Raw genomic sequence first — 23,082 nt, forward strand, 5'->3', positions numbered from 1 at the left:
CAGAAGTATACTCACTTAGCAGTAACAGTCTAAGATAATAATATTTAAGGTTTAAAAGCAAACACACTGCATGTTTTCGCTCATATTATATTGTCGCAGAAGAAGCTGAGTAACACTGTGGTGTAGTGGTTATGATACAAAACTGCTGCATGGAGGGTCGTGAGTTCAAATCTCACCTGGACAGTACAATTTTAATTTTTATATTCAGTTCGAGTATATTATAGAAGTATCCACAACTGTCAAGAATCACTGTATTGGAATGTTCTGTAGCTGTATATATACGGTACGTGTTCTGGCCAGAGGCAGTTAGCTCCATGCTCTTGTATGTGCAAGTGCTGAATAAACCTTCGTTAAGTGAAGTTAGTGTTCATCATTCATCTAATTACACCTTCTTCTATGTGACAATATTGTTCTACCAAGGACAGAATAATCCATTAACATAACTGGCATGATTGGAAAGTGTTGCTGCATGAATACCTTGGCTGAACACTGCCAAACATACTAAAAACCTGTGAAACATGTTTACTAAAATTTCATCCATATGCGAGCTGATTTTCAGTACAGAGGAAAGAATGGTGTCAGCACAAAATGGCTATTGGTAGTGTGTAATTTAATTAAACTTTTCAGATAGAGAATGCAATACAGCATGATCAGGGACATGCACAGGCAGCTTACAACCATATTTCAGACGAGCAAGGTTGAATGATTCACACGAAGGGCACAGGAGAACTATACCAGCAGATGACAGACAGTTGGCTTTAGAGTAACAGGTGGGAAAAACCACTAACTTGGCAGTACTGACACAGTGACAACACACAAATGCAAGTCCAAACAGAGTACAAAACTGAGCAATATGAGTATATATTCCACAAAATGTGCAGCAAAGAGGAAAAAGTACAATCCATAACATTTTGCACATGACTTCCTGATTTCTATAACTGAGTAGTACATTGCTCAAAAGACTAATAAGCAAAGGACTTTCCACAACTAACCAAAAAACCAAAATGATGGGTTTTCAAAAACAACCGTCTTAGGGTTGATGATCATTCACTAAAAATCGGTAGAAATAATGGACTAATCAGGAAGTGGGAGAAAAAGCTGAAAATCTGGTGTTTCTCGCCTAAATCAGGAGAGTTGTCAGGTATGTACTATCATGGGAAAACAGCAGTTGTCAACAGTGGGTGTGTGTCTGGTTTCAGAACATACGCATGATGAAGGCAGGATCAATGAAATCAGCCCTCTCGTCTAAAGAGGAAGCAAGAAGAGCAGAAACATTGGGACAGCAGGGCTGTGAGGCATACCTTGGGGATCCTCCCTCTTCACTGAGAAACCAGTGGCAAGTTTCTGTAATGAAAGCCAACACTTGACATTATAAAAGGATAGCTACATCAAGCTGCACAAGGAGTATCGAAAATGCAAAGTCCTGATTGGTCACTTTTGAGCAACACTCTGTTGGTAAGGTTTCCAGCTCACCTGTGTTCCTGTTCTCCTTGCTTACGTCTTGAAGCATTCTCGGAATACCCATTTGATGGCATGCCACATCACCAGAATTGTAGGGTAAAAAACAATGCAGTCATTGAAAATAAAATCCTGTTAAGGTCAGCGAGATGTGCAGCCTTTAAGAGTATGTATCACTTAACAGTCATAGCAGTTCACTTGACAAAAAAGACAAATGTCTGCTGTCTTCTTGACCGCTACAACTGCCTTGGAGAGCTTAGCTCCTTACACGTGGCTGATTACAGCCATCTTCCCCGCGCTGCTGAAAGCGAAAGACTTGCTGTATACTGTGCAATACACCTAGAATTCAGATGTCTTGTGGGCCTCGATGCCCTCAAACTTTCAGCCATTCAGCACTGAATTTCACTTTACTTGGTTTCACCATGATATACTACAAGAACAATGCGAGAGTTGCCGCATGACTGAGGATGGAAAGTTGTTTGCTGACAACACTACTGCAACAATCAGAAGGTGGAGTGCCTTCAAAGGTGAGATGCCACACAAAAACAGATTTTTTTCAATGAGCCACGGATATTTCCAGAGGATTCTCGGATTTCTGCAGCCCCCCACCTATTTATTTGTGAAGGCCTGACCTTGAGATTGTGCCTGCAAAATGCAAAAATAAAATATTCACAGCATCCCCCATTCCTCAAATGGTCTGAGTTATTGAAATTAGATTTTGGCAATGATAGCACGGAAATATCTGAGTATTTTTCTAGATGATATGCATGTGAAATTTTCTTACCTACCGTGTTATATGAGTAACTTGAGACTTATATAATGGAATGACAATTTTTTAAGTCTTTGATAGCTGCTGTAATAAGAATTACTGTGGCTTTGCAACATAAGTTAAGAAATTACACATTTGGTTTTATACCAAAAATGTGATTTTTCATAAACTTTTGACCTGAAGGACCATATTTCCTCATTTAATAAACCACTGTTTCAGGATTCTGTCACAACTGTAAGTACATTAGGATCTTAACCAGGTGAAACTGTGCAAATACCGCTTTCTTTGGTCAAAGGAAGTAAATTTTAATACAGAAACAAGCTGTTACTCGAAATTCACCACTTCTGAGTGAGTGGTTTTCAAGAGACAAATATAATGAAGGGGCTGGACCAATGACCATATCGAAAAACATACAACTGTACCATGAAATATTTTGTTTGTGAAAACTGACATACGCACACTACACAAACAAGAATGTAAAAAATAGGACACAAAGACAAGGTTGAAAAATTTCTGTACAGTATTCCAATGGTGGAGCACTGTTTTGTTATAAAAACTAAGCTACAAAATTTGAAATAGTTTCAGAAAAAAATTCTTCATTTGTATGACCCTATTGTCCGTAGCTGCTTTATAACATCTGAAGTTATTTTAAATAAGTCTTAGCAGCTACGTACGAGAAACAATAGTGCCAAATGAGGTTTCCTGATGTGAGCAAAAATCGTAAGTACTAACATCAACAACTTTTGTAACAGTTTTTAGATGGAGAAAGCAAGTCAAATGGTATATGTGTTTCATTAAGACCACTGATGTTATTTCAATAAAACTAAACAAATCTGGTGACAAAAGTATGTATCTCCTTGGATTTGTAAGAGGGATTTTAAAATACCTTCAAATATTTCAGTGGTCAGAAAAAAAGTAGGCTTCTTGAAAGAAGTGTATAAAGTGGAGAAGAGTTGATCCGATGGGCAGGGCCTGTATATTAGTGGGAAAAGATGGGCTTCAGGTGGCCAAGCCCATTCTGTTACAGATACCTGCAAAAATGGCCTGCAATTTTGGCCCATTGTGAAAATCCCTGATGTGACCAGCTATTCATGAGTCACAGAGAGCACGGTGATGAAATGAGCACACACACACACACACACACACACACACACACACACACACAAAAATCACTCTGACACAACTCTCGCACAAACGATCGCAATCTCTGGCCGTTGTGTCCTACAGCCACAGAGAATTAAATCGAAGTTAATCACTACTCCTCTCCACCATCTCCTGCCTGCCTCTCGTCGGCCACTGCTAAGGGGAGTGATAGGAAGGGGAGAAGCAGTAAGAATGATGGAGTAGGGAAGCAGTGCACGTACTCATCTGCACCCAGCCAACAACAATGCATGACATCTCCACAAACAACCCTTTCATGTACTGAAACAAAAACGAGAGACTTCCAGTTTTCTCCTTCAAATTTCAATGATATTTCCCTGACAGATTTGATATTCCCTGATTTTCAGAACAGCAATGCTCAATAAATCTCACTTCTTGTTTACAGGGTGCCAACGGGTCGGAGTAGGGGAGTACAGGGCGAAGGGGAGAGGTGGAGTGGGGGTGATGGGAGAGGGGGTGGGGGGAGAGGGGGAGAGGGTGTGAGGGGAGAGGGTGTGAGGGGAGAGGGTGTGAGGGGAGAGGTGTGAGGGAGAGGGTGTGAGGGGAGAGGGGTGTGAGGGGAGAGGGTGTGAGGGGAGAGGGTGAGGGGAGAGGGTGTGAGGGGAGAGGGTGTGAGAGTGGAGGGGAGAGGGGTGTGAGGGGAGAGGGTGTGAGGGGAGAGGGTGTGAGGGGAGAGGGTGTGAGGGGAGAGGGTGTGAGGGGAGAGGGTGTGAGGGGGAGAGGGTGTGAGGGAGAGGGTGTGAGGGGAGAGGGTGTGAGGGGAGAGGGTGTGAGGGGAGAAGCTACAGGCAGAGGCGGTCGGGGAAGGGGGACAAAAGCTGGAGATACGGGGGGCGGAGAAGAGCGCGAGGTCGGGGAGGGGGACAAGGGCGCGAGGTCAGGGAGGGGAACAAGGGCGGGAGAGAAGGGCGGGTGATTGTGGGGGGGAGGGAGGGGAACAAGGGCGGGAGAGAAGGGCGGGTGATTGTGGGGGGGAGAGAAGGGCGGGAGATTGTGGGGGGGGAGAGAAGGGCGGGAGATTGTGGGGGGAGAGAAGGGCGGGAGATTGTGGGGGGGAGAGAAGGGCGGGAGATTGTGGGGGGGAGAGAGAGGGCGGGAGATTGGGGGGGGAGATTGTGGGGGGGGAGAGAGGGGCGGGAGATTGTGGGGGGGAGAGAGGGGCGGGAGATTGTGGGGGGGGCGGGGGAGAGAGGGGCGGGAGATTGTGGGGGGGGGGGAGAGAAGGGCGGGAGACTGTGTGGGGGGGGGGGGGAGAGAAGGGCGGGAGACTGTGTGGGGGGGAGGGGAGAAGGGCGGGAGACTGTGTGGGGGGGAGGGGAGAAGGGCGGGAGACTGTGGGGAGAGAGAAGGGCGGGAGACTGTGTGGGGGGGAGGGAGAAGGGCGGGAGACTGTGGGGAGAGAGAAGGGCGGGTGACTGTGGGGAGAGAGAAGGGCGGGAGACTGTGGGGAGAGAGAATGGCGGGAGACTGTGGGGAGAGAGAAGGGCGGGAGACTGTGGGGAGAGAGAAGGGGAGGGAGACTGTGGGGAGAGAGAAGGGGAGGGAGACTGTGGGGGGGGAGAGAAGGGCGGGAGACTGTGGGGGGGAGAGAAGGGCGGGAGACTGTGTGGGGGGGGGAGAGAAAGGCGGGAGACTGTGTGGGGGGGGAGGGGAGAAGAGCGGGAGACTGTGGGGAGAGAGAAGGGCGGGAGACTGTGGGGTGAGAGAAGGGGCGGGAGACTGTGGGGAGAGAGAAGGGCGGGAGACTGTGGGGGAGAGAGAACGGGGCGGGAGACTGTGGGGGGGGGGGAGAGAAGGGCGGGAGACTGTGGGGGGGAGGGAGAAGGGCGGGAGGACTGTGGGGGGGGAGAAGGGCGGGAGACTGTGGGGGGGGGAGAAGGGCGGGAGACTGTGGGGGGGGAGAAGGGCGGGAGACTGTGGGGGGGAGAAGGGCGGGAGACTGTGGGGGGGGAGAAGGGCGGGAGACTGTGGGGGGGAGAAGTGCGGGAGACTGTGGGGGGGAGAAGTGCGGGAGACTGAGGGGGGGAGAAGGGCGGGAGACTGTGGGGGGGAGAAGGGCGGGAGACTGTGGGGGGGGGAGAGAAGGGCGGGAGACTGTGGGGGGGGGAGAGAAGGGCGGGAGACTGTGGGGGGGGGGGGGGAGAGAAGGGCGGGAGACTGTGGGGGGGGGGAGAGAAGGGCGGGAGACTTTGGGGGGGAGAGAAGGGGGGAGAGAAGGGGGGGGAGAGAAGGGCGGGGAGACTGTGGGGGGGGAGAGAAGGGCGGGAGGACTGTGGGGGGGGAGAGAAGGGCGGGAGACTGTGGGGGGGAGAGAAGGGCGGGAGACTGTGGGGGGGGAGAGAAGGGCGGGAGACTGTGGGGGGGGGGAGAGAAGGGCGGGAGACTGTGGGGGGGAGAGAAGGGCGGGAGACTGTGGGGGGGAGAGAAGGGCGGGAGACTGTGGGGGGGGGGGAGAGAAGGGGGGAGACCTGTGGGGGGGAGAGAAGGGCGGGAGACTGTGGGGGGGGGGGGGAGAAGGGCGGGAGACTGTGGGGGGGAGAGAGGACTGGAGACTGTGGGGGGGAGAGAGGACTGGAGACTGTGGGGGGGGGGGCGAGAGGAAGGGCGGGAGACTGTGGGGGGGAGAGAAGGGCGGGAGACTGTGGGGGGAGAGAAGGGCGGGAGACTGTGGGGGGGAGAGAAGGGCGGGAGACTGTGGGGGGGGAGAGAAGGGCGGGAGACTGTGGGGGGGGAGAGAAGGGCAGGAGACTGTGGGGGGGGGGGGGGGGGAGAATGGGGGGAGAGAAGGGCGGGAGACTGTGTGTGTGGGGGGGAGAGAAAGGGCGGGAGACTGTGGGGGGGGAGAGAAGGGGGGGAGAGAAGGGCGGGAGACTGTGGGGGGGGGGGGGAGAGAGAGGGCGGGAGACTGTGGGGAGAGAGAAGGGCGGGAGACTGTGGGGGGAGAGAAGGGCGGGAGACTGTGGGGGGGGAGAGAGAAGGGCGGGAGACTGTGGGGGGGGAGAGAGGACTGGAGACTGAGGGGGGGGAGAGAAGGCGGGAGACTGTGGGGGGGAGAGAAGGGCGGGAGACTGTGGGGGGGAGAGAAGGGCGGGAGACCTGTGGGGGGGGAGAGAAGGGCGGGAGACTGTGGGGGGGGGGAGAGAAGGGCAGGAGACTGTGGGGGGGGGAGAGAAGGCAGGAGACTGTGGGGGGGGGAGAAGGGGGGGAGAGAAGGGCGGGAGACTGTGTGTGGGGGGGGGAGAGAAGGGCGGGAGACTGTGGGGGGGGAGAGAAGGGGGGGAGAGAAGGGCGGGAGACTGTGGGGGGGGGAGAGAAGGGCGGGAGACTGTGGGGGGGGGGGAGAGAAGGGCGGGAGACTGTGGGGGGGGGGAGAGAGGGCATGGAGGACTGTGGGGGGAGAGAAGGGCGGAGACTGTGGGGGGGAGAGAAGGGCGGGAGACTGTGGGGGGGAGAGAAGGGCGGGAGACTGTTGGGGGGAGAGAAGGGCGGGAAATTGGGGGGGAGGTCCGGGGAAATTGGGGGGGGGGAGAGGAGGGCGGGAGACTGTGGGGGGGGGAGAGAAGGGCGGGAGACTGTGGGGGGGGGGGGGGGGGGGAGAGAAGGGCGGGAGACTGTGGGGGGGGGGAGAGAAGGGCGGGAGACTGTGGGGGGGGAGAGAAGGGCGGGAGACTGTGGGGGGGGGGAGAGAAGGGCGGGAGACCGTGGGGGGGGGGAGAGAAGGGCGGGAGACTGTGGGGGGGAGAGAAGGGGGGGAGACTGTGGGGGGGGAGAGAAGGGGGGGAGACTGTGGGGGGGAGAGAAGGGCGGGAGACTGTGGGGGGGGGAAGAAGGGCGGGAGACTGTGGGGGGGGGGGGAGAAGGGCGGGAGTTTTTGGGGGGGGAGAGAAGGGGGGAGAGAAGGGCGGGAGACTGTGGGGGGGGAGAGAAGGGCGGGAGACTGTGGGGGGGGGGGGAGAGAAGGGCGGGAGACTGTGGGGGGGGAGAGAAGGGCGGGAGACTGTGGGGGGGAGAGAAGGGCGGGAGACTGCTGGGGGGGGGAGAGAAGGGGGGAGACTGTGGGGGGGAGAGAAGGGCGGGAGACTGTGGGGGGGGGGGAGAAGGGCGGGAGACTGTGGGGGGGAGAGAGGACTGGAGACTGTGGGGGGGGGGGGGGAGAAGGGCGGGAGACTGTGGGGGGGGGGGGGGGGAGAGAAGGGCGGGAGACTGTGGGGGGGAGAGAAGGGCGGGAGACTGTGGGGGGGAGGAGAAGGGCGGGAGACCTGTGGGGGGGAGAGAAGGGCGGGAGACTGTGGGGGGGGGGGAGAGAAGGGCAGGAGACTGTGGGGGGGGGGGGGGAGAAGGGGGGGGAGGAGAAGGGCGGGAGACTGTGTGTGGGGGGGAGAGAAGGGCGGGAGACTGTGGGGGGGGGAGAGAAGGGGGGGAGAGAAGGGCGGGAGACTGTGGGGGGGGGAGAGAAGGGCGGGAGACTGTGGGGGGGGGAGAGAAGGGCGGGAGACTGTGGGGGGGGGGGAGAAGGGCAGGAGACTGTGGGGGGGAGGAGAAGGGCAGGAGACTGTGGGGGGGAGAGAAAGGGCGGGAGACTGTGGGGGGGAGAGAAGGGCGGGAGACTGTGGGGGGGGGAGAGAAGGGCGGGAGACTGTGGGGGGGGATAGAAGGGGGCGGGAGACTGTGGGGGGGGGGGAGAAGGGCGGGAGACTGTGGGGGGGGGCGAGAGAAGGGCAGGAGACTGTGTGGGTGGGTGAGAAGGGCGGGAGACTGTGGGGGGGAGAGAAGGGCGGGAGACCCCGGGGGGGAGAGAAGGGAGGGTGACTTTGGGGGGGAGAGAAGGGGCGGGTGACTTTGGGGGGGAGAGAAGGGCGGGAGACTGTGGGGGGAGAGAAGGGCGGGAAATTGGGGGGGAGGTCGGGAAATTGGGGGGGGGGGGAGAGGAGGGCGGGAAATTGGGGGGGAGGTCGGGAAATTGGGGGGGAGAGGAGGGGCGGGAATTGGGGGGGGGGGGAGGGCGGGAGATTGGGGAGGGAGAGGAGGGCGGGAGATTGGGGGAGGGAGAGGAGGGCGGGAGATTGGGGGAGGGAGGAGGAGGGGCGGGAGATTGGGGGAGGGAGAGGAGGGGCGGGAGATTGGGGGAGGGAGAGGAGGGCGGGAGATTGGGGGAGGGAGAGGAGGGCGGGAGATTGGGGAGGGAGAGGAGGGCGGGAGATTTGGGGGAGGGGGAGAAGGGCGGGAGATTGGGGGAGGGAGAAGGGCGGGAGATTGGGGGAGGGAGAAGGGCGGGAGATTGGGGGAGGTGAGAAGGGCGGGAGATTGGGGGAGGGAGAAGGGCGGGAGATTGGGGGAGGGAGAGAGAAGGGCGGGAGATTGGAGAGGGAAGGGCGGGAGATTGGGGGAGGGAGAAGGGCGGGAGATTGGGGGGAGGGGAGAAGGGCGGGAGATTGGGGAGGGAGGGGGGAGATGGGAGAAAGGGCGGGAGGATTGTGGGGGAGGGAGAAGGGCGGGAGATTGGGGGGAGGGAGAAGGGCGGGAGATTTGGGGGAGGGGAGAAGGGCGGGAGATTGGGGGAGGGGAGAAGGGCGGGAGATTGGGGGAGGGAGAAGGGCGGGAGATTGGGGGAGGGAGAAGCAACTAACAGCATATTAAAATTAAGCACTTAAGGGCTAAACGTCAGTGTAAGTAAATACTAGATGCAAATGCTTGCCACTGGCAGCTCACACCAAACCAAGTACGTGGGATATGGCAGCAGAAACTATCAGCTGCAAATTCCAAGCTGCCTAGCTGGACTCTAAACTTCATCGAATTAGCAATATTAATGTTATATGTATTAAAACTTAGTAATGGCCTGTATCACCCTCACTAGCTGTTCAAAATGCTCACCCATATTCTCAGTACTGTGTATCATGGGGCAATTTATCCCTATCTTAACCTACTGCATAAAAAATATGAGGTTGTGCTGCAGATGTACACCTTAACAGAGCACTGCCGCTATGAAAATGAAGGTGGAGGTTTATACATGGACTGAGCTATAACAATTCTTTCCATGAAGTCCAAATACTTCAACCATCTATCCTTTGCACCTCTAATCTTTTTTTGTCTCACAGAAAACTTAGATAATTAAATGTAATGATATACATGAATGCAGCACTAGGTCCTAAGGTAACTACTTCAGACAAAGATTTTTGTAATTACAATCTGTAATATTAAAATCTGTATTATATCATATCATTTGATGACTCCACGCAAAGTAACTATTCCTACGTACACTCCATCTTTAGCTATGAATTCATTTATAAGCCTCCCATACACATACATGGACATATTCTTCAAATAACAGAAAAGGGCTGTTAGAATAAAAACTGAAAGTAGTAACTGAGCTCCCTGTAACGATTTGCTTAAACAATGGGTGACTGTAACTGTACCATGTCAGTTTATTTACCAACCTGTTAAGCACATCAGAAAGAACATCAGCAATTATTTCACAAACAGCAGCATCCATAATCATGGAACAAGAGCCATACCAAATTTACATTTAGCAGGAGTAAATGAACAAAAAACACAAAAGAGTTTTATCTACAAGGGAATAAAATGGCACAAAAAAATAGCCCAAGCACATTAAGGAGACAACTAAAACCCAATTAAAACATGCCTCTTAAATAATTCATACTATGAAGACAAGGATTATGTAGATAAGACAGTATGAGGAATGGCAAAAATATTATTTAATAATAAACAACTGTCATTCTACAATAAATTGTCACAACTATGCGATTCGTCTGCAGACTGTGAAGCAATCATTAAAGAGAAGTATATTGTGTGGGGGAACCTTGTTCAGCAACTGGGAGATCCAGCTGTCTCTTGGTCAGTCATGTGGTGGCCATTCATGCAGACAGTCTGTTTGTTAGCTGTCATGTCCTCATAGAAAGCAGCATAGTGGCTGCAGCTAGCCCTGCCTTTGATGAGGTAGAAGATGCCTGTGGCAGGACTAGAGCAAGTGGTAGTATGAGGAAGTATGAGAAAAGTCTTTCATCTACGTCTGTTGCAGGAATGAGCCATGAGGCAAGAGGTTGGGAGCAAGTGTGGAGGAAGTATGGGCAAGAATACTGCATATGTTCAGTGGGTTGCAGAACAATACTGTAGAAGGGGTGAGGAGGCTAATGGGGGAAGATATTCCTGATTTCAAGACATGGCAAGAGGTAGTCAAAAATGAATGGAGGAGAGGGTGTTTAGATTCTGGCGGAATGTCAATAACATGTCTTAACACTCTGGCCAGATCGTGAAGATGTCATCAATGAATGTAGACCACGTGAGCTGTTCGGGACTCTGGGTGATTAGAGAGCATTCCTCTAGATGGCACTTGTTTAGGCCAGCATATGAAGGTGCCATCTGGGTACCACAGATTTGTTTGTAGGTGGTGCCTTCAAAGGAGAAGTAACTGTGAACATGATGTGCTTAACTTTAATGACTGCTTCACAGACTAGATTCATCCTACCAACACCAGATTTAGTGAACTGTGTAGGTGGAAATGGAAACTCTCTCTACAACACATCCTTCATTCCCATGAACCCCCCCCCCCCCTCAACCTTCACTAGTCCCTGACCACCACCTACATGCTCCCTTCCCCCCCTTCCCACTCCAGTTCTACAAATACCTTCTACCCCCACCAACATATCTGCCTATTTCCCATTATCTACTTCTCTTCTCTCCCCTCTACTTCCCACCCCAATTCTTCGAGCACGGCCTCATAACACTACATATATCTGCCCTATCCTGTTCCCTCACGTCCCTGGACACTCCCACATGCAGCACATCACCTTTCTCCAGCTCTATCCTGCTACCCCTCCAATCCCCATGCAGTTTCCTACCTCCACCTCCCACCCCAGCGGATTGCTGCTCACATCGGATGTAATAACAGTTAGGCCCCAGCACCAGAATACAGTGTCCATGTGTGTGCAAGTTATGCTTGTGTGAATGTGAGCTTGAGCGTGTGTTGGGGCACGCGCACAGTGCAGTGTGCATGTTTTGTGGGCAGTAATGAGTAGTAAAGTACATTTTAGTAAGATAATATTACTATTTACATAAATAATAATTGTTTTAAGTGTTTTGTTTTTCATTTAAGATGATAAGTTTGATATCATTTTGTAAATGATCTACAGACAAATAATAAACTAACCAAGGACCTGTTGTTAATTTATTTGGAATACAAAATGTAAACATTCCTGTCAGATGAATGCGACACCAAACCAGTGGAGTAGCTCTGTCCTGCAATTCTGCAGTTATATATTTAGCAACTGGCAAAAATTCTTTAACAAGTGAATAACCTAAAATTAGCATGCAGTTTGCATTTTCTGCGATTCTTCACTTCCCTCTTAAAAAATAGTGGAAGAAGAAAACCAGTGGTGGGGAGTGAGAGGTGAAGAATGTGATACCAAATCTGAAATGACTATTTTTTCCACTACAAATATTTAAAAGTAGGTGACAACTGATCATGCTACTTTTTATTTTAACAATTTATGTTGTCTGATGAAACTAACTTGAGTCTATAAATGGCAGGCGGTTGCTGATGATGTCCTGTGAATGTTGCAGCCTCCTCTCTAGAGATTGGCTATGTTGCCTCAGTTCACACAGCTCTGCAGTGGTTTGTTCAAGCGCTTTTCCCTGAGCCTCCACCCCACGATTCAATGCTGCCTTTTCACCTTCCAGCAATTCAATAACAGCCTGTATGGCAGGAAAAATATTTATTTCATGTTGCCTTCTGTTTATTTTTCTTAAAGTAAAAAATAAATTTAACACACAACGAATACATTCTTATTAACATTTATGGAATATTCTGTTGATGCTTGGAGGAACAATGACATATTTAAGATTTAAACACACATTATTTATGTTCCACAATACTGTGGAACATCAATGCTATGTACTTACATGTTTAATACATTCTTATTAACCACACGCTAGGGCATTCTTTAGTATGTACTCAGTTCAAACCTTGTAGATAACATTCACATGCTGTCTATGGATAATGAATTAGCACCTCTTAAAGAAACTTATTTCCAGAAAGCGTAGTGAACATGGCTAATTAAAAATACTACTTCAAGAAGAGCTAGAAAAATAATGCCATAAATACAACCTTCATCATCCAATATTTTAACTTTATTATTCTTTGCTCTTGTACAGTAAACTGAATCACTCTCCTGAATCCATTTGCACTCCATTATATACCACTGATATTTTAAATTTCTTTTTAAATGGCAACTCTTTTCCACACACCAGAAATTCATCATGTTGCTTGTAATCATCCACCCCGTACCATACCAACACCAATATGCATTTGAGTCCATATGTTTTCATCTATTTTCACTTTTTCAGTATAAACTTTCAACTTCACAAGAAGTTAAACTAAGGCCCAGGCAGTCCAGCAGCTGGACATACTCTATGTGAACATATGCTTCAGTGAAAGTAGGCATAACACAATAAGGCATGGGTGAGGTGAAGTAGTGTCACTTTTAGCACCCCTCTTACAAAGGGTATTGATAACAAGTCAGACATGCAGCACCAAGCTATGACAACTGCCATCTGTGTAACCAGTGTATCACTTGGACCACGTTTCTTGCACAGACACCCATATACTACTGTTCCATGCTGAAGTACACAGTCTATAATGTGCTGCTGAGATTACAATGACCCTGCTTCGTTTCTGGACTGTCTTGGTTTCATTGTTGGTATACATTCAGTGCATGGCTTACAGCAACTGCTCTGTTAATGGTTTACATTTTGCATCAGTCATGGACAGGAAAGTGGCAACAAGGACTTGCCCTATTGTGCAATCTGCAACACTGAGATTTGGCAATTACAGTTGTCACTGCAGAGGCAGCAGCACTACTGGGAAAAACAAAACCTGCAACAAGAAAAAAATTCTGCTATCCTGCAGCTTATCTCAACAGTAACAATGAAAATCAACCAGTGGTAACACCTATGTTCCCATCGCCGTTCATCTGTTTCGGCGACACTTCAGAGAGCTGTAGTGTATAGGCTTTTTGAACTGCACTGTCCAGCCTATAGCATTTCCAATAGGTAACAAACTGCCTTACTCTTGTCTTGTAGCAGTCATTTACACAACGTGATGCAAAAGTTACGAACACTCTCAATCCTTAAATGTCTTTCAGTGACCTATGTGCTCTGTTAACTGAATACTATGGTCGGCATATGCACCTTTTTGCAACTAGGCTACAATTCAGTCAGTGACATACAATACGAACTGTCTTAAGCAGCATGGGCTGTCAACTTGTAGGGTCTCGCATGCCAGTGCAATTTTTCGGCCTTATCAGGACAAGTGCAGAGGGCGAGCACACTAGTCATTTGGAGCTCCAATGTTAGGCAGATAATGGAACCCCTCATGGAAATAGCATTCTGGGCAGGAAAGAATGCCAGTGTGCACTCAGTATAAGGGAGTGGGGGGGGGGGTCTTGTCCATGGCACGGAGGTGCCCCTGCAGTCGGCTATCAGGTGCACTAGGTGCAACTGGCTTCAAACAGTGTCACATGTAATCACAAATGATGCCTGCAGTTTAGCTTTTGGCGCCATACTCGGCTCCTTTTGCTGGAGAGGTGATTTGGTAACGGCAGCTAGCATCGCACATGGGGTGCAGGCTAGGCTCACTATTTGTAGCATAATATCCAAGGGTGATAACAGTCCTCTGGTTTGGAGCAGAGTGGAAGGTCTAAACCAGAGACTCTGCAACAGTATCGTATGCAAATTTCTTGACCTCCATTACTGGGTGCAGTAATGTAGGGTTACCTTTAATAGATCAGGTGTGCACCCCACGCAGGAAGCTGCTACGAGGTAAGCAGAGTACATGTGGTGTGCAACATAGTTTTTCGTAGATCAGAGAAAGCCCTCTCCCACTAGAACTGGAGATGAATTGCCTGGCAAAATTGAAGTTACAACAACCATAATATTCTCAGAGAAGGCTCATCCTTGCAGTTCTGATATAGAAAAGGTTAGTACATTGAGGTGAGAAAAGTCATAGGATACCAATATCACGGTGGACCTCTTTTTGCCCGGCACAGTGCAGCAACTCAGCATGGTATGGACTCAACAATTCGTTGGAAGTCCCCTGCAGAAATGTTGAGCCATGCTGCCTCCATAGTTGAGGAAATGTTGCTGGTGCTACATTTTGTGCACAAACTGACCTTTTGATTATCTTCCATAAATGTCCAATGCGATTCACTTTAGGCAATCTGGATGTTCAAATCATTCGCTCAAATTGTCCAGAATGTTCTTCAATCTGGTGGCATAGCACACTGTCATCCATAAAAATTCCATTGTCATCTGGAAATATGAAGTCCATGAATTGCTGCAATCAGTCTCCAAGCAGCCAAACATAACCAATTCCAGTCAATGATTGGTTCTGTTGGCCCAGAAAACCCAGTCCATTGCATGTAAATGGAGCCCACTGGCCCAGAAAACCCAGTCCATTGCATGTAAATGGAGCCCACACCATTATGGAGCCACCACCAGCTTGCACAGCACCTTGATGAAAACTTGGGTCAATGGCTTTGTGGGGTCTGCACCACATCCAATCCTACCATCAGCTATTACCAACCGAAATCGGGAGTCATCTGACCGGGCCACACTTTTCCAGTTGTCCAGAGTCCAACAAAAAAGTCACAAACCAAGGAGAGGCACTGCAAGTGATATCATGCCATTAACAAAGGCACTCGCATCGGTTGTTTGCTGTCATAGTCCATTAACACTAAATTTCACAACACTGTCCAAACGGATACCAAGCAGTGTTGCTTGTCCGTTAGTACTGAGGACTCTACACAAGCACCACTGCTCTCAGTTGTTAAGTGAAGACCGTCAGCCACTGCGTCATCTGTGGTGAGATGTAATGCCCGAGATTTTGTATTCTCAGCACACTCTTGACATTGTGGATCTCTGAATACTGCATTCCCTAATGGTTTCTGAAATGAAGTGTCCCATGCATCTAGCTCCAACTACCATCCTGCATTCAAAGCCTATTAATTCCCACTGTGTGGCCATAATCACATAAGAAACTACTTCACACGAATAACCTGAGTATGAATGACAGCTCTACTAGTGCACTGCCCTTTTATACCATGTGCAGGTGATACTACTGCCATCTGTTACTGAATGTTACAATGCTCAGGTACCATTAGGAACAGAAAGTTGGTTGAAACTGGAAATAAATAGCAATGAAGCATAAATTAAGATGGGAACCTTTATTGTAAGAATAGGTTAGCTGCTCATGGTGGCGGCATATTTATTGCAGTAAATAACGCGATAATTTCTAGTGAGGATATCATGGATTCCAAATGTGAATTAATCTGAGTGAAGTCATGCATCAAAGGTCAGTCAAAAATGGTAATCTGATCCTTTTAGAGACCGCCTCAGTCAAGTGCTGTAGTGGTAGAGTACTTCAGAGAGAAGTTGAAGAATGTCAGTAATTCTTCTTACCATGCTGCTGATATGAGGGGAGGACTTCAACGTGACAGGTAGAGATTGGGAGTAAAGCTATCAAAACTGGTCCCAGAATATGTGACATTATTCTACATGTCTTGTCCGAAAAGTACTTCGAGCCAATAGGCAGAGAAACAACTCGTGAAGGTAATTTCTCAGACCACCTAGCAACAAACACGGCTGAACTTATCAAATCAATTAACACATACGAAGGTATCAGTGACTGTGATAGCAACTGTGACAATGTATTTTACAAAGATGGTTGGTTGGTTTAAAAGAGGGGGGGGGGGGGGGGGGGCAGAAGGGATGAAACTGCCAGGTCATCAGCCCCTTGCTCCCGGTAAAATAATTACACAAGAGAAAGAAGAAAAGAAAGGACACATACGGCACAATAACAGGAGAAAAGAAGAACCAGAAGGATGACAGAAGGACAACCAACACTACTATGGACAAAACACAAAAAGAAAACCACAGAGAGAAACAAGAAACAGGTAGAAGGGATAAAAACAAGAGAGCAGATGACCTCGGTGGCCAACCATGAGAATAAAAAGGAAAAGCCAGCCACTCTGCAACACATAAAAACATCCACCCTCAAAGCATTAGAGTGGAAAACATAAAGGGACAAAGGACATGCACTAAAACTTACATAGATTGATAAAACCCACTGTCATGTATAAAGCGTAACACTAAATTAGCTGATGAGGTGTTGTCAGATAAAATTAATGGCAGCGAGTCTGGTAACTGAAGATTCCGTCGCAGCACCAAGATAGGGCCACTGTCAGCCGGGCGCCGCACCAACACTGAGATGGGCATCAGGGTGCAGGAGGTAGCCATGTGTCACCCAAGTGTGACCAAGCAGAGCCGGTAGACCCTGTGAGAGGCCTGCATGGAGGACTGCCACACATTCGTAGTCTCCTTAATGGCATGAAGTTTGTTGTGTGTGCTAAGCTTATGCCATTTTGTCTCCCAAAGCTGCAAAAGCTTGCAGCATAGTACTGAATGCAGGTCAGTTGCAGAGAAGCCGAACTCCATAAGGACTATCCGCGTAGCCTGTTTGGCCACCCTGTCAGCAAGTTCATTGCTTGGCATTCTGACATGATCTGGGGTCCAGACAAACACCACTGGACGACTGGACCATTTCAGGTCATAGATGAACTCCTGGATGGTCACTACCGAAGGATGACGAGGGTAGCACTGGTCGACAGCTTGTAGGCTGCTCAAGGAGTCGGTACACAGAAGAAACGATTCCCCAGGGCATAAACGAATGTGTTCAAGAGCAAGAGATACAGCCACCAGCTCGGCAGCTAAATCACTGCATCCATCAGGCATGGAATGCTGCTCAACATGTCCTCCATGGACATACGTGAAGCCAACATGAGCATCAGCCACCGAGCCGCCAGTGTAAACCACTTCGTGGCCCCGGTACATGTCAAGAATCGAGAGGAAGTGGCAGCGGAGAGCCACGGGGTTAACTGAGTCCTCAGGGCCATGTGAAAGGTCCAGGCGAAGCCACAGCCTACGAGTACACCATGGAGGTGTACGTGAATGGACCTCAAGTATAGGTGGTACATGCAAGGACTCCAGTTCAGAAAGAAGGGATCGGACACAAACTGCAATTGGAAACCCTGACCTGGGCCGCCGGCGCGAGAGATGCACTGCCGTGGGTGGGAAAATGAGATGGTGATCAGGATGCACATGAGAACTACGAACTTGTGAAATGTAACTGGCCAGCAGTTGCGCATGCCTAACTTGTAATCGAGGGACTCCGGCCTCCACAAGGACGCTTGTCACCGGACTGATCCTAAAAGCTCCTGTGACTAGGTGAACGCCACTGTGGTGCACTGGGTCAAGCAAACGCAATGCTGAGGGTGCCACTGAACCATAAACCAGACTCCTATAGTCAAGGCGGGATTGAGGTGTTGCTCAGGCAGCAGTGACCATTGAGGAGCTGCCAGCACTCCCACTTAAGCTGACAAAGATGAGGAAGCCATGTCAATCAGGCATCAAAAACCAGTCCTAAAAATCGATATGACTCCAGTACAATGAGTGGATTGTCATTAAGGTAAAGTTATGGTTCTGGATGAACAGTACAATGACTTTGCGGCTGAAAACTGGAAGCCGTGGGCTAGAGCCCACGACTGCACCTTGTGGATGGCTCCCTGTAGGCACCACTCAGCAACACCAGTACTAGTGGAGCAGTATGAAATGCATAAGTTGTCTGCATACAGAGAAGATGAGACAGACGGCCCTACAGCTGCTGCTAGACCACTGATGGCCACTAAAAATAGAGATACATACCCTGCGGGACCCCATTCTCCTGGATATGGGGGGAGGGGGGGGGGGGGGGGGGGGGGAGAGGAGTATGGGAGGCACCAACCTGGACATGGAAAGTATGAAGCAACAGGAAATTTTGGATAAAAGTCAGGAGCGGCCCTTGGAGACCTCACTCGTATAATGTGGTAAGTATATGATGTCGCCAGGTCATGTCATATGCTTTTCGTAAATCAAAAAAGATGCAACCATGTGTTGGCGTCAGGAAAAGACTATTCGGATGGCAGACTCGAGGGACACCACATTATCAGTGGTAGAGTGAGCCTGGCGGAAGCCGCCCTGACATGGAGCCAGCAGGCCACGTTGTAACGCCGGAAATGCATATCCTCCTATTTCCATCTATTGTACATAATTTTTTTCCGTATTTTGTTACCTCAAGATATGACATTTCTGTGTCTTTATATATTGTAATTGTTTTACTATTTGTATATATATATATATATATATATATATATATATATATATATATATATTTTTTTTTTTATGCATTTATGTCAATGTATAATTGGTTTGTTTTGTAAATATTATTTGTATTTTTACGCTGGGTCTTGCCTAGGGAAAACTATGCTCTCCAACGATTACATCGATAGGTCGTGTGGAGGACCAAAGTGTTTAGGATCTTTGGTAGTGTTAACTCTGCCGCGTGGAGTGCGGGCAGAGCAGAGAGAGAGAGTCTGGCTGGAGTAGCGCAGTGGAGCAGGTGTGTTGTGTGACGCTCCCGCGAGTTGCCGCGCTTTCGGGGTTTGGCAGCACGTAATTGCGCTCGACTTGCTATGTTAGTTTCTGACATGGTGTCGCGGACGGGAAGCGTTAGCTGGCACACATCAAGAGCCCGTTTCGGCTGGAGACCGTGTCGAGAAGAAGGCGCGCCAACATCCAGCTTCTGCAACAGCGACGGCCGACAATGAGTGACTGTCGCCACATCCTCGATCGACGACTTCAAACCTTCAATCAACCAACAAGGAAGACTGGTAGAACGTAGTTTTAGAACTGTATGGCAGACCTCAGCTTTTCAAACTGTTAAATTTTTCTAACTAAATTACAGCAACGTAGCATGAACCTTTGTTGCTCATTGTCCCAGTTGCGTTACCAAGCAGGGTCCCTTCCTTTTCCGGAATGAACCCGAGTGTCGTTGAAATTTGAACGCCAGCATTAAAGTAATATCATTCGATTTCACTGCTTTAATTTCAATGTTCAGTTAAGGTATTCATAGCTGGCTACAATATTTAGATTACACAAGCACAAATTAAGAGTGTGAGTTTTGTTACCGTATTTTAGCTTACCTGTGACTGCAGCTCAGCTTGGTACGTACTAAATTTTGCTATAGTTAATTGTTCAGAATCATTTAATTCAAGTTCAAAGTTAAATCTCTTATTTCTAAATTGCGTAGATTCAAGTAGCTTTTTAAATGATTGTTGAGGTACCCCAAGACTAACCGTATTTTACTGAATTTCGATGTGCTTCAAAAACAAAGCTCACTATTAATTTCAGTCACTAAATTAACTTTCAATTTTCCGGTTTTATTAATTCTTTTGCTAAATTAAGTCAGAGTGAAGCGAAATTTATTACTCCTGACAAACTTTCAGTTTTCACACTACACGTGTCAACCTTCAGTTGCCAACCTTCTAGTGCTAATTGTATGTGCAATAACGTTTCTTTTTCAGTTACTATAGTAATTGTCCATAGGACTGGTGACCGTAATTTACCCCGAATCTCAAATATCTAATTACCACTAGTTAATTGTTAACGTAACAGCTACACATTTACTTTCTTTATCAACTTTACCCCTTTTCAAAATTAATTTCCACCAGTTTCATTTGCATTTTTCCTTTCATTTAGATGTAACCCTTTCCTCCCTCTTTACCGACAGATTAACTTCGGTGACGATTGCTTTTCCCAAATTTCCATTAGGTACATGCGGTTTAATTTTTCACTGTCATTAAGGTCGGTAAGTGAGAGGGAGGTTACACGTGGCGACCTGGTGACAGGACAATCTTCAGATTTGAGGTTGTTCTGGACACGAATTTTGTATGGTGCAAATCTCGTAACAAAGTATTGGTTACGAACAGGTCGTTACATCAGCGAGATTAAGTAGTGGGAGGAATCCTAATTAGATTTGAGATTTGTCATTTATATTGAAAATTATTAAAATGAGTGAAGGCAACAATTACCAAAATTTGGTAGACTTGGATACGGAACAATCGGTCGAACAGTGGGAAACGCGCACCGCGGTACCCATTGTTCAGGGGCAGGCGGCTAGCATGAAAGACGCGACCGCCGTAACGCAACAAAGAGCAGAAATGGAATTCCAAACTTTAGAAAATGTTTCGGAATCTGAAGTGAAAATCAAATCTGAACCTCTTGATGACGAATACGGGGGGACAATTAAAGAGGAAGCCACTACGGAAGTAAAACTGGTAGTTTCCGGGAATTTAACTGATTTATTGAATGTTTTGATTAACGAAATCAAGAGTCAATTGGCAGAAATTAAAGCTCAGGCTGCCAGGCAAGAAGCTCAGGCTGCCAAGGAAGAAGCTCAGTCTGAAAAAATTGAGCGGAAGCTAGACAATCAGAACAAAGCTATTAATGTTGTTAACAACAATGTTGGAGTTGTTAACACAAAAGTTGATAAAATCAAAGAAGATATTGTTGTGATTAATACCGAAATCGGTAACCTTAAACAGGAAATGATAGGCGTTCAGGCGGAAATTGCGAGCATAAATACTCGTTTTTATTCCGAAATTAACAGAATCGAGAAAAGTGTAGGAGAAGCAGTTGCTCTGATCATAGAGAATAAGGTGACGGAACAAATTCAATTAGTAAAAAAAAAGAGGATCAAAAGAAGGTGGAAACTTTAAAGGCTTTAGTATCCGAATTAGATACCAAAGTGAGGAAGCAGGCTAATACCTGCGAAGAGAAAAAGAGGGAAGTGGAAACGCTTGCGACAACCACTTGCCAAGTAATTACGAGAGTTTCGGAATTAGAAAAGAAACTTTACGAAAAACAGAGCTATATGCCAATCTGTGCACACAGTTCGGAATTGTTGACGAAAGAGGAGCAGTTCGACCACTTGAAAAAAGGCGGTATACACGCGACGGATTTTATTAAAAACTGTGAAAGAGTTTTACCCAGATCATGGACTAATGAGAGAAAAATTAATGCGGTTATTGACGTGTTGGCTGGTGATGCCAAGCGTTGGGGCTTAAACCTCAACATTACGAACCTGACTTTTGACAAATTTAAAAATTTGTTTCTGGCTGAATACTGGTCAGAGTAAAAACAACAAAGTGTCTGGCGCGAAATTGTCGTATTGAGGCCTTTCGATGCGAATTCGTGCGGCTCGATGAAGGAGTTTTGTGAGGGCTGGATCCGCAAGTTGGAATATTTGCGTGATCGCCGCACAGAATCCGAAATAGTCTAGGAACTCTACAAGAAGCTTCCAGCTGATACAAAACGCTACGTAGGAAGCGATTACAGGACAATCAATGATTTCCTGGAAAGAGTTGAGGACGAGGACAATTGGCGCAATAATCGCGACAGTGGTAGAGGCCGTGGTAACAACAACGGGTACCACAGCAACCACAACAATGATAACTATGGGAATAATGCATACCGCAATCTTGGCAGCAATAACAATAGTGGTTCGGGCCGTAATGACAATCGGTACAATGCAAATAATAACAGGAATGAGAGAAACCACTATCATACTAGCGTGATACGGGCTTCGCCGAATAGTAATAACGCCAGAGGGTGTGATAAGCCGCCTCAGCAGCATCTGGGGAGCAGATCTGCTGGAACGAGACAGGGAAATCATTAGCCGCGCCGGTGAGGGGCCGACCGGGCGTGGCGAACTTTCGGCGTCCCAATAACAGGAGAAAACCTAAGTGTCGTCGTTATGAAAATTCCGTATGGAAAATCAATGGCGGGAGAGTGTGCCAGTGTTAAGAGAAAGGAGTACGCCCACAAGTAGTAGATCAGCTGCAGACACGGCAGCAGAAAATATATTCACTGTCAGTGAGAACAATTTAAGCAGTGTTCCGGAAATCGATTATAAAGTGGCAGCTGTAACACCCACAGCGGAACTGGAGATTGAGTTTAAGAACGATTCGCAAGTGTTGAGAGAAGATCAGATGTCGGATTAAACGTCCGTCATAGAGCGAGGGGACGCAGAGAGGGATGAGTTCTGGTTAAGGCAGTTCGATCGCTTATACGACGAACTAAGAGATTATAGGGGCCTGTATGGGAGAAGTGTTTATGGGGAGCGCGTGCAGGATTTTCCGCGTCTCGTCCCGCAGGAAGATAGTGTTTGTGAAATGATAGAAAGTTCTGGCCCTAAACGGCAGACTTTACCAGAAATAGTTGATGTTAATGGGGAGCACGAGCAAGATTCGTCGTGTTTCATACCGCAAGAGTTGGAGTTGAAGTAGTAACGGAAAGTTCTGGCCCTGACCAGCAGACTTTTCCGAAAGTTATAGTGTTAGAAGTGGCCGACCCATCCGACGCGAAACTCCAGTTTAAACATTGCGAAAGTATTGAGGAGAAATATTACGAGAATTTTAGTGATAGCCGGACGCGATTGGTAGAAAAGCACGTAGATTACAGCGTGTATGAGGTTAGAGCTGACGTTATACGGTCAGACGGTAGCAGTGTGGGTTGCGCAGATCCAGAGGATGTAATTGCAGATACTACTGGGCACATTCCTCCAGGTAGATTGGCAGGTGAGATCAATCTGACCAAAGAGGAATCAACGAAGGTGACAATTAGTGAATTGATAGCAAAGCAACACTCACTAGTTGACGAGTTACAGGAAAAGGTTTCGGTATTGGTGGCGGAGCTACAGACTAAGCCTCAGGACAAACGTGTTGAAATTAAAGCTGTATGTGAAGAGA

The 23,082-nt window shown here is 48.5% G+C and overlaps 1 protein-coding gene across 1 annotated transcript in view; it reads right to left on the bottom strand.

Moving 5' to 3' along the window:
- LOC126184219 (protein phosphatase 1 regulatory subunit 21) overlaps window positions 1-23,082 on the bottom strand; it is a 195,560-nt gene that overhangs the window by 100,483 nt on the left and 71,995 nt on the right. The window contains exon 5 of the mRNA XM_049926590.1: window positions 11,914-12,097. Coding sequence (XP_049782547.1) covers window positions 11,914-12,097 — 184 coding nt within the window. The remainder of the gene's footprint in view (window positions 1-11,913; window positions 12,098-23,082) is intronic.

Source organism: Schistocerca cancellata, chromosome 1 (assembly GCF_023864275.1).
Source record: "Schistocerca cancellata isolate TAMUIC-IGC-003103 chromosome 1, iqSchCanc2.1, whole genome shotgun sequence".
NCBI lineage: Eukaryota > Metazoa > Arthropoda > Insecta > Orthoptera > Acrididae > Schistocerca > Schistocerca cancellata.